This window comes from Mus caroli, chromosome 13 (genome assembly GCF_900094665.2).
Source record: "Mus caroli chromosome 13, CAROLI_EIJ_v1.1, whole genome shotgun sequence".
NCBI classification, from domain to species: domain Eukaryota; kingdom Metazoa; phylum Chordata; class Mammalia; order Rodentia; family Muridae; genus Mus; species Mus caroli.
Window position 1 is genome coordinate 9,925,755 of NC_034582.1, and position 12,735 is coordinate 9,938,489.

At 39.6% G+C, this 12,735-nt stretch overlaps 1 protein-coding gene across 8 annotated transcripts in view; it reads right to left on the reverse strand.

Moving 5' to 3' along the window:
• Nucleotides 1–12,735, reverse strand: part of Hecw1 (HECT, C2 and WW domain containing E3 ubiquitin protein ligase 1) — a 275,440-nt gene that overhangs the window by 85,873 nt on the left and 176,832 nt on the right. For 6 of the 8 annotated variants that reach the window (XM_021180044.1, XM_029468503.1, XM_029468498.1 and 3 more), the window contains 3 exons: nt 9,987–10,129; nt 6,392–6,492; nt 3,537–4,877 (listed from right to left, as the gene is read on the reverse strand). In XM_021180044.1, coding sequence (XP_021035703.1) covers nt 3,537–4,877; nt 6,392–6,492; nt 9,987–10,129 — 1,585 coding nt within the window. The remainder of the gene's footprint in view (nt 1–3,536; nt 4,878–6,391; nt 6,493–9,986; nt 10,130–12,735) is intronic. The other 2 variants (XM_029468504.1, XM_029468501.1) reach the window with 1 other exon arrangement.

Below are 12,735 nucleotides of genomic sequence, written 5' to 3' on the forward strand. Positions count from 1 at the left end.
CAAACATCTCATGGAAATCATGGTTTGTCCAGATTATATGGAGGAGGAGTCAGAAAAGCCAAACAGTGCACTGGAAAGAGGAATAGATAATAGACAAAGGCTGTAGATAAAAGGCAGGAAGACTGATACAAGAAAATTTGAAACAGAGAAGTGGGATAGACAAAAGTAAACCAGACAGATACAGAGAAACTATAGAAATCAATGTATCTATAGATTTCGTGACTTATTAGTACTCACATTGCTTCTACTGATGTTAGTACAGACTAACTAAACAAAATTCAGGAACAGCATTTCTGTTTCATAATGTACTGAGGTGTGCAGATTGACCACATAAACTCTAGTAAATAATTCTCTCAATCTCTGGGGACCCTGAAGGGCTCAGAACACAGACAGCCCCCATCCAACTCTGTACTGCTTTCCTGCTGCCTCAGACCATGCTCACACCCAGGACCAAGTCAGAGGACAAAAGATATCATTTCCTTTTCCTTCCAGGATTATTGTATGTATTCTATTAACCTTTTGGTCAAAATGGAGAGAAAGTAAAAAGTAATGGTCAAGATCTTTGAAGGATCAAATAGTGAACATTCTACAGAACATCCATGCCTGGATATGATTTATTTTCCCACTATAATTCTATAGACACAGCAGAAAATAAAATTAGTAGAAAATATTAGGTGGGCTTAGTTTAGTAGTTTAATTCCAAGAGATGACTGGCAAGTAAAAATAAAGATGTGCTCAGAACAGAAGGTCCTTCTTATTATTAAATATACATTTTTTTTTTCCTGAAGAGTCCCACCATTACTAAAATGCTTAGGTTCTTTGAAGGTACCAGTAGAAACCAAGGAAGCATAAACTCATTGTTGACAAGCTGCTGTTTCAAACACAGGTTTTGTGGGTAAGTGGCTATGTCACTCACATTTATTTTCATAAATGCTTAGGGTTAAAACATTCAAAAAGGAAACAGGGGCATAGCTGTTGCCTTGCCAGCTGCTGTACTTTATAGTTTATTTCTTATAATAAAAAAACAACCTTACCTCATTTAGTTAAACCTCATGTAATTTAACTCAACCAAACATGTTAATTGTTCCTCCAAGTCTGTAGGAATATAATACTGTTGCTTGGTGGAAGCATACCCCACCTACACGTGAGCCCTAAGAAACTTTGGGGATGTGACAGATGCTCGGTGGCAGCTGAATGGATAAAACATGGAGGCAGTACTATTCTAGGGCCCAGTTCCACATCGTCACCTTTGCATCAAATTAAGTGTTCAGAATATTCAAGAAGGGATAATATTTCTCAACTAAAAATAAGAGAGAGTCTTTAAATTTATTTTGATTATAACTGACCTGGCCAAATTGTAGCAAAGACAAGCATGAAAGAGAGGTCTGTGGCCGCAAACACTATTGACTGGTTAGAATCTCAGCGATGCGGGAAGGATGGGATGTTGCAGGTCTAAAGCCGAATTACAGTTCATGTTGGCGTATTTATTATTTACCTAGTAAACAGCCATTCTTTACCCCCACTCTGTGTTAGACTTAACATCCTGCCACTAGTAGATAAAGCTGGCCCAGCGTCCAGATGGATGAAAGAACAAAACACTTTTAGAATGAATAAACTTGACAACACTCTAGTTTTTCACAAACTAAGGGGCTAAGAGCATCATCATGTGGCATCTAAGGCTTATAGCTGAGGTTTCTCCACTGGGTTGTAGCTACCTACTCATCGTGTCCACCAACATTTTTTTTAAAACTTAAAAAAATAAATCTTTTAAAAACATCATTATTTATTTATGACTATTTTTATACTGTTTCTATAGAAACTTCAGGAAAATGCTTTGGAACCTAGAATTTAAGGTAACCTAAAACTGTGTTCCCAGGGTTCCTAGGTCATCTTTGGCTCCAGAATAGACCAATTCTTATTCCTTTTTAATTGAAAGCTATATATTTGTGTCAACATAAACTACCAAGATACTATTTGAAGCAAAGTGGTTAGCATTTAATTGTGTGAAAATTTCCCTGGCTAACATGGTGAGGCTAGAATCAAGGAGTGGTTTCTTTCACGTAACTTAAACAGTTAGCTTTCTTGCTCATCTCATTAGGAGAAAGGCAGAGTGCATCGCTGTTTAATCTCATTTAACTCTTCCATTTATTCCTCGAGGTCAGTGCTACAATTATACCCACTTGGCTCACAAAGATGCGGAGATGCAGCACAGGTAGGTCTTTTGTGAGGAAGCAGCACGGTGGACTTACTCCCAGGGCTTAACTCATGACCACATGACTGCTTCTTTCATTTGTCTGCAAGTTTGTTTCTTGATAACTGCTTTAAACTGAGATTTAAGTAAAGGGTGTATAGAAGGAAAAGAAACAAAATGTTCACAAGAAATACTAGTTTAATAGTTTAATTTGGATTTATATGGAACGAGTCATTGATTTTAAAACTGAAGATGGCTGCCTTTGGATTAGAATCTTATTTGAAATATGAGAAGAGAATTTATGCACGTATATTGTAACTGAGCTGGTAGAAATGAAGATTCTCCAGAGAGATGCTTGTGTCTCTCAATCCAACTAATAGACTATTGAAACAATGGACTGAAGAAATTTGAATTTTCCAAGGAATCTCATGTTCTCCCAACTAGTTAGACAATCCTTCATGGAAAGCCAGCAGGCATGATGATGAGGGGATGATGGTGGGTAGGTGGGAGACCTGGACCATGGTGACGGGCAGAACTAACCCTTAGCCTGAACTACTCAGGCTTTATGTCAATCCCCCAAACATGACCCCAGTGTGTGCCACTGAACCTTCTAGTTCTCTGCTGCAATGTGACAACCTCCTGTTTCTGCTTTTTGTGACCTGTGGTGTGATAAGTTAGTGGAGCCTTGCTTGTGAGGGATGCCAGGGCCCAGGCTCAAACTTGAGTGACTCTGGTTGATTATGCTGTTCTTCCTCTCCATCAGCTAAAATAGCCCACAACCAACTATTATAACAGGAACTGTGCTGGTAGAAAAAAAAAAGAAGGAGAAAAAGATATGTAGTCTACCCATTTACAGAGTGCCTTGCCACGGTCACTAATGCTTCTGGAAAAACTGGAAGAGTGGCCCCAGAACTCTGAGAGTGTGCAGGGGGACAGATAATCCATGCTCTTCAAGTAATATCCATTTCTATCACTGATCTTTAATGTGCTTTAGGAAGTCAAAATATTTGCTACCCAATGCTCATGATCATTTGAGGTTTATAGTATTTGATACTACTTAACTGTGCAGTTGCTGTCAAGACCAGAAACATAGCAACTATTTCTGGTCATTAGTCAAAGGCACACGTATAGGTAGGTAGCTGCTTACATCCTACTGGATATATATTTCTTGGTGTGAATTTGAGACAGGTGCCAGAAATTCACACACCTAGTTAAATACTTGAATGTCTACATATACTGTCTAGGGCACCCCTTTCCGGACTGGTCTCTCCACCAATCATTTGGGGAAACTTGTGTCCCATAATTGTGGTGATCCTATTATCACTGGTTTGGTTTGTAATCTAACCTTCTCTCCTATTGCTAGGACCTGCCATGGGGGACTCCAGACCTTCAGTACTTCTTGCTGCATTCCCACCAGGGGCAGCCAGTTCATCCTGCCAAGGGCCAGCCCCATTTGTAGACTCGGGATCTAGCTCTGGGCTTTGCACCGAGTCCGGTACCGACTCGAATGCACTGTTTTCCTCTTCCTCATCCTCTTGTGAAGAAAAGACTGTGCTCTCAGAGATCTTGGCGCTGTCCACAGAGGAGAAGCGTGTGTGGCTGGCGAACCGATTGTTGCCATTGTAGCAGGAGCTGCTGTAACAGGAGCTGCTGTAACATGAGCTGCTGTAGCAAGATGTGCTATAGCAGGAGGGGCTGCAGCATGAGGCATCACAGCCCTCGCAACTGTGGTCTGCTCCCTGCTGGGGGCTGGAGTCACTCTCACTCCCAGTGCTGGGGTGAGCTTCGCCATCTTGGCCAGCACCAATGCCTTTGGATAAACTGGAGAAATGTCCCCCAGAGCAGTCAGAGGGTGCCATGCACAGAGTAGCCCCATCGCTCTCGCCATCTTCCATGGACTGTGGGTCAGCAGCTATTGTGTCCACCTCGCTGAGCCCATCCTTTTCAGAGGACTCCTTGAGGGTGGATTCCTCCTCCAAGCCATCTTCCTCCTCCGTGGTGCTTCCTCTCTGGGCCGAGGGCATGCTGTGCAGCAGGGTGTGGATGCGGATGTAATGGGTTCTCGGGGTCTCAGCGTCTCCACAGGCAGATGCAATCACTGTCTCAAGCTCTGATACAGGTAGGGAACATGGTCTGCTTTTTTTTCTCACGGAGACCCTCAGCTCCAGTCCAGGCTCTCCTTGCTCCAGGGTAGAAAGGTCCTCTTCTTCCTCTTCTTCATCTTTCCCCTTCTGCATTTCTTCCTCTCTGGCTCCATTTTCTGGTACTGTTTCCTCTTCTACCTTGCTGCCTAGAGCTGTACTCTCTTCTGGCAACAGCGAGGATGGCGAATCCTCATCCAGGGGAAGTCCCTCGGCCACTTCTTCTGCACTCAGGGTGGGCTGGGTGTCATGTTGCTCTGGGTCCTGAAGCTCCCCAGGTTCTTCGGGTGCTTCAGAGAAATTGCTACCATCTCTGGCCTCCATAGCTCCTGCCGCTTCCTCAACTGGCCCGGCATGCTCCTGGTTTTGGTTTTCTGAGCTGTTTACTCCATTCCCTTCACTTGGTGCCTCTGGCTTCGCATCCTTGCAGAATTCTGTAGCATCACCAGAAGGCTCTCCATTGCTGTTTTCCACCACACTATTCGTGATGCTGTCCTGCATTTCTGCTGACTCAGGCTCAGCACTCAGAGAGATCTCTTCATCATCTGTGGGCAAGAAGAAAACTATGTCATCCTTTTCAGAAGAGCAATGGGAGCTGGTGTTCTGTGTGGGTAAACGTGTAAAACATGGTAAATGATCTCTTAATATAGGATAGTGGGTATAAGTGGATGGGTTTCTCAATCGCTTTGAAAAAAATCTGTAATGAGTGCTATTTATGTTAATTACTTTATTATTTATTTTAATAAATAATTAATATTTATTATTAACTTTAAGATGGGCTGCTATTTTAAAGTTCTATTTTAAGGGACTGCTAAGAAAAGAAATAATATCTCAAACCTAGCTTTACCCTACCTCAGAGATCAACAATGTTTGTTACATAAAGTGACTTTCAGAGTACTGTTTATAATTCGTTAATAACCTAAGCAAGTTAATTGTACTTGCTTAAAACATTTCTCATGGAGCATCCTGCAAGATGTGGAAAGGCTAAGGCAGGGTATTTAGCTGCACCAAAGAAGCGAGGGATTGGGCTACACTGATAATCATCTACGTGTTGAATAGTCAGAAACCAAGATTTCCAGCCACATTACCTTTCAAGGAGATATGTTCAACTCTGTTAACATTTAACAGTGAACGCTGTTTAACTCCACCTCCCTTGGCTGGAAATACACCAGACTGGTATTGGACGTTCAATGGACTAGTACAATTCCCTATTTGAAGAAAATTAGCTCTCTGCTAAAGTGTGAAGTCATAATTCATCTTTATGCACACATAGATGACTCAGTCTAAGAATGTAGCAAAAGGCTGAATGTGATAGGAGAAAGCAAAAATATTTCCTTACAATCTAGTATATACTGGAGCTTAGTGATTGGGTGGTGATACACTTCAGGCTCTGAGTTCTCAGTAACGCAGTAACAGTAACTCATAGATTTGGCCCAAGAGGACTGAATATTTCTCAACATGAGTTACATTTAGTATGGGTGCTGCAGTAGAATAGAAAAGGATTATGAGGTGTCTTCTCATCTTTACCGTTTGGAAATATGGCTTCATATGGAGAGTGGAATATGGAATGTTTCTGAAAATTTCTGTTCATAATCTTTATTTTTCCTGTAATTGTCTAACTGCAGGTCTTCAACAATATGTCACTTTTTATATCATAGCCAATCTATAACTAGTTACTAGGTATAAAGAGATGATTCACATTCATGTGTTTTATCATTCATTCAATTGTTCATGTATAGAATGATTAAACAACTTTTGAGCATCTCCTATGTGAGGTTCTGGCAATAAAACAATAAGACAGTTTTTGTATCATATGGCTGACCTCTATTCTACTGTGTAACCATCTATCTTTAGATCCTGGTGAAGAGGAATCTTTCAATCAAGGAGGCAATCCTGGCTTCTAAAATAGATCACTGGCTTCTGGGGATCAATGGAGATGACAGAGAACTACACAGCCCATGACATGCTTGGAGAGAACTATGGTTAGTTGTGATTCAGAGAAAAGAACTGCACGAAGACACTAGCCTTGAACAAGACATGAAGATCATGCTGAAAGTACCTGCATGGATGGAGGATGTGATCTCAAATCGGAATTGCAGCTGCCCACTCACATGGTCAGTTGGAAGCCGGCGGCCAAGTGTGTAGCTGACCACCCTATCCCTAGAAGGAAATAAGCACCATCACAGATTCTGTAACGACCTCTCCTGCTAATGACCACACAGTGTGTTTTCTACACCAGCTGGTGGGACAGGCAATCTCAGAGAAGCCATTGTAACAGGGAGTGAAGGTCCCTTTGGGGTCCCATCTTAAGGTACAGATGTAGGATCAATAAAGAGATTCTTATCAAACATTCTAACTCAAGGATCAGAAAAACTACAGTTTTTAGTTTTAGTTAGTTATCACTTTTTACATGTTGGCATGGCCATGAGCTCTGGGAAAAACATGTGAAAAGAGTAAATTATGTGAAATTCAAGTGTAAGTGTCCATCAACACTGTTTTATTGGAACACAGCCATGCTTATTAGCTCACACATTGCCTATGGCTATTTTCTGGCACCGTGGAAGAGTTGAACAGTTTAGACAGAGACTTGTGACCTAGAAATCCTGAAATGCTACTCCTTTTACAGACTAAGTTTGAGAATCCGTGTTGTACAGAAAGCGAGGGAACAAAAATTGTAAATGCCTTTGCTTGATCTTCCTATGGACATTCTCATTTCCAAATATTCCCTGGCAATAGATATGCCAGAATATGTTGGAGGAATAGATGTAATGTATGAGAGTAGATGCCACAATAGCTACTGGAGAGCCTGTGTTGCTGAGCTATGGAAAGCCCCCTGGTAGAGGATGGAGCAAGCACCAGCTTGTGATCTGTGTTCCCTGATCTTTGACTTCTCGTTACACCAAATATTGTGACACATATTGACTATTCTGGATTCTGGTGCCATACCCATTCAAAGTAACGTTTAAATTACTGAAAATTTAATCTATACATGAAGAAATTAATCAGAAGTTATAATGATATATTTTCACTGGCAATACAGTTTTGCATATTTGTTTTTAACAAAGTAACTGCCTGCTACCTTTGCTGAGTTAGGGAAAGTACTTCCTTGGAATATCCAGGCACAAAAAGAGGCATAGTCCATAGCTGGTTATTTACTCTATAGCCACCCCATTAATTCACTTATGATATTGAAATGAAAACACAAATCAGTTGATGTCAATATTAAAAGATTTCTTAGAAAAATGACATTATGAAACAAATAATATGGTCTAGTGAATCATAAATTTAATATTTTTTCTTGATTAAAGCATTACATAATGTTTATTGTCAGAGCTCATTAATTAAAACAGTATACGAAGATATAATGTGATGAACCACAAAGTTCTGTCAATTTAGAAAGCAGTGATATTGATCAATATTTTGAAGTGTGTCCCCTATGATCATAAGAAAAACTTTCTGAATCTAAATCTTAATTGTAATGAGAGCTAAAGATGATCACAAGGCAAAATGGAAGTTATGTTTTGCACTCACGTTCTAAGATTTGCTTTCTTTTTCATTTTCTTCTTTTTCTTTTTTCTTTCTTTTTTTTTTTTTGCTTTCCATCACTCAGTAAGCAAACAGTTTTTGAGTCCCTGGCATATAAAAAGTGCTGAAGTTGGCCTTTGTGTCATGTAGGGTAAAGTCTGTATGTTCTCACAGGACCTGCCTTTAACACCTTACAACTAGATAGGGAACAAGGAAAGAGCAGCAAATAATGACCCAGGTAGTGAGTGACACTTCTAAAGGGAAGATCATAGTTGAATATAGAGGTCAGTGACAATTAAAAGATAGTACTACAGTTGTGTTTGTGTGTGTGTATGTGTGTGTGTATGTATCCTGGGGGTGGACCATGGCTCAAGGCAAATTACTGCTGCTTCATGCCCATAGACCAGTAATTTGTTTCTACATACATTACGCATCTCCATAATGGGCAGCACTACAGAAGTGGTTTCTACAGGTGATGGATGCTATTGGCCTTGAGAGAGGAGGCAAAGCATCAGGAGGAAGTGGAGGATTTGAAGTTAGAGAACTTCCAAAACCAATAGGGCGAGTGTACTATCTTATCAGAGGTGGTGGGAAGTAATCTCACAAAGACTTGTTGTTGCTCCTACTCATCTCTACTGCCTCTTCCTCCAAGTTGCAAGAGCACTGGGAAAACCAAACTCCCTTGCTCAGGTTTGGGAGGCCCTCTTCTACCTCCATGTTTTTGTTTTGTTTTGGTTTGGTTTGTTTTTGCTACCATGTAGACATTTTTCCACAGTGAAGGGCAGGGATTGCAGGATGATACTCAAAAAGTACTTAGCATAGGGAAGCAGACAAGTCCTGTCTGTGGCTGTAATGAGTCAGAGTTCAGCCCAGCAGGGAGTAACTGAGTAGCTGTTAGGCAGATGTGAGTGCACTGTTAGAGTAACAGACATGCTATAAAACCTCACTTTTTGTCCCCTTGGCCCACACTGGGCAAAGCATTAGCAGTGTGAGAGTAGGACAGGAATGAAGAGTAGGGGAACAACTAACTAGAGAGTTGGTTGCAGGGAGCCTCTCTTGGGGAAAGGTTGGACTTGGTCTTGGAGTGAGGCAAATGTGAATTTAACCTTGACTTATCCCTCACAGGTTTCACTTTCTTATATGGAGAAGAGATAATGCTTGTTATAGAGGTGTTATGAAAACCAAATGAAGACGAAGGTCACAAAGAACACCATTTCCTTTGAAATTCCTACTATGTGCCACTGATAATGCTAGGCATCGTAGGCCAGGGTAGTGTTTGTTCAGTTTTCACAAACATGAATGGGGAGTGGGAACATGTGGCAGTAGCTCCGTATGTGTCAACTTCCTTTGGTTTGAGAATTAATGGACTCCTGTGCACACACCCATACATATGCTGTCAATTACTAAACAAATCCCCAGAGAACTTAATTAAAATATCCCGAAAGTCTGCTTCGTACTTTTCACTCTTTGATATCTCTCTATGTATCATATTAATGATACACTTATAGCCAAAGACTTAGGCTAATATTTTCAAATACAGTATGTTATCTAAGGAAATACACATTATACAAAGAGATGATCTGATCATAGTTCATTTTAATAAAAACCATGAGTGAATATGAATGCAAAATATTTAAAACACAAAGCATATTCTCATATACAGTTGACTGCTGCTGTTATTCCATGAGAATGCATGCTTTCAAATTTTTATCTAAAATTTTTTGTAAATAGCATATTTTGAGAAATGTTCTCCAAGAAACATGATTCCATCTTCGTATGGAAGTGCAGTATGTGGTTAAATCCTACATACAAGGCAGGTGAAGGAATGAGTTATTTTCCACAGCAATGGCAAAGTTTAAATCTATATTTATACAGGAAAATGTGTATTATTTTTCAATACTGTCTACGATTTCTCTATACTCTTTAATATGTATTATACAAACTACACAAGAATAAGAAGGGGAAGGATTTAACTGAATACCGTGGTCCAGGAAATGATATTGGTGGGGAAAGCCCCGAAACTGGAAACCATTTTAGGTGTCTTTCCATCAGACTTTGTAATGGCAGCTTACAAGCCTTCCTGGGCATGGCCTGTAAGTGGAAGCACAGCCACCCCAGTCACAGTTTACCCTATGGCGTGTCTCTCCAGCAGCCTCTGAACAGGCATTGACAGCTTTCCCAAGAAACGCTTGATGATGGGACGACTCTTGGCAAACTTGTCCTTCACTTCAATTTCCAGCACATCGGTTGGCAGAGACACGAAACTGAAATGCTGCAATGAGAAACCACATCATATTAACTAACTGAGAGGTCATAGGGTTTGACAGTTCCAGTCCATGTACCTTGGCCTTAGTAATGCTGTGAGACCTGCTTTTAATAAATGAGGGATGACAACTGCATGCTCCTTCAGATATTAAATAACAAACAAACATGACTCTAAAGCTCAGAACATTGCAGAAAATGAAGTAGAAAGTATGTAAGAGGTGAAAGGCAGGATAAAGGCTGTGAAATACTATTCTGTAGACTTTATATAACCATGAAAAAAAATCATTATCTTACAACAATAGTGGTTACCTTCACCAGGACAACTCAAGACTAGCTATATAAACAACCAGTCACAGAAGTAGGAGGGACGTGCAAGACTATGCCCTTCATTGCTGAACTTCAGCTATTGGTGGAATATGAGAGAGGGAGGGTCATTGTCTTCTGTTGTACATTGCTGCAATAGACAGCTCCTGTGGCCACAACAATGACCCTTGTTAAACCCTGTGGATAAAAAATAAAATCAATAGGTTTTGATTTTATATCAAAATAAATCAATATATAAAAAAATAAATTCTCACAAACAGATTTGTGAGCAGGAGAGGGGTTGGGCATGGGGGGTAGACAGTTGGAGATGGTAGGAGGTGAGAGGTTTCAGTATGCACTGTACATGTATAGAATTGTATAAGATCACATTTTTACTAGATAAAAAAGTAGAGTTAATTTTTGAGATTCAAATAAAATCAGAACAAATTAAAGAAAACAGCAGGTCAGCCCCGCCATCTTCTGCCTGAACCTGGCAGAGGGCACCAAGGGCTCCAGAGGACTCTCCACGCAACAGGACCCCTAGCACAGGAGAGGTATTGCTGGATAGTATGACTGGTTTACCAGAAGTGGTAGTACTATGTCCAATTTTCTGAGGAACCTCCAGACTGACTTCCAGAATGGTTGTACCAGCTTGCAATCCCACCAGCAATGGAGGAGTGTTCCTCTTTCTCCATATCCTCGCCAGCATCTGCTGTCACCTGAATTTTTGATCTTAGCCCTTCTGACTGGTGTGAGGTGGAATCTCAAGGTTGTTTTGATTTGCATTTCCCTTTATGCATTTTTTGATTTGACAATTTATTTGCCAGGTATTCTTTTCCACTTTGTTCAATCTATTAGTGAATTTTGCTCTGGAGTTTTTGCTTGAATTTCTAATATTTCATTTCAAGATTTATTTCTTTTGGATTTTTAAGAGTCCTCTTTACTAGATTCTATTTTCATATCTTGGAATTTTTTAAAAATTGCATTCAACATTTTTGTATTTTTGTTTTCTGGCTCTTCATTCTGACATTAATTTATACCCACTTTGAATTTCTTGTTCATGTTTTTTATTGCTATTTTGAAATTAATGTCTTGAAAAATAACCTAAGTTACTTTTCTCAAGAACATTAGTATGAAGTACTGGTATGTGGAAGAGACTTACTGTGTTGGTTACATTTTTATTTTTGAAATGGCATTTTAGATGCTAATGTTAGGTTGTTAGTGTTTCTTTGTAAGAAAATCCTGTCTTCCCATTGTTGAGTGGGCAGCATTTGTATCAGCTTCTTGTTTCTTTGAATTAGCAGGTTGTACACCATATGAATGGGGCTTAGGAGTCAGTCTTGGAGTGATTCGTTTTGGATGTCCAAATGGGTTATCGAACTGGTCCTGGCTCAGCTCAGGCTAAGTGATGTTTCTAGGTCCAGAACTTCTAGAAAATTTAGAAGAGTTTCATACTCAGCCCTCAGCAATCTGGTGAGATTCAGGACTTCTCAGACAGTGGGAGCCAGAGAAGTTGGCAAGGCAAGTCTAGGATCCCTATTGAAGATAGGGAGCTGAGAGGGGAGTAGAAGATGCACAGTCCTTAGGAAGGCCTCAGGGGTATATGGTGTACAGATGAGAATTTGTAAATGGTAGGAATAGGTAGAAATAGAGGACCTTTACCTACTATACAGAGATGCCAATAAGATTAAATCCATCATTATTTAGAATAAAATTGGTCCTAATTCTCAACTCAAAAGTATAGGTGATCTTTTTTTTTTTTTTTTTTTTTTTTTTTTTTTTTTTTTTTTAACTAAGCTCCTGCAGTGGGATTCAACAAACCATGATAAAATAAAACATGTACTCATTTAGATCAAAATTCAACCAAAACAGTTATTATTATTATAAATTATTTTTGATATTTTGAGATTATAATATAATTACATCATTTTCACTTTCTTTTTTCCCACTCTAAACCTTTCCATATATCTCTCTTACCTGTTTTTCAAACTTATAACCTCTTTTTTATTAATTGTTGAATATATATATTCTTTATATACATGTATGTGTACACATATATTCCTCATATACATAAATATAACCTGCTCAGCTTGTATAATGTTGCTTCTTATATGTATGTTTTCAGGGTTGAACATTTGGCATTGAGTAGCCAATTGGTGTGCTTTTTCCTCTGGAAGACTATTTTTCCCACTTTCTGTGTTCCTAAGAAACCTANAGTTCTTTATATAGGGTGAGATCCACTGAATGGGAGAAAATCTTTGCCAACTATACATTCAACAAAATATTACCGTCTAGAAAGAACACAAAAGT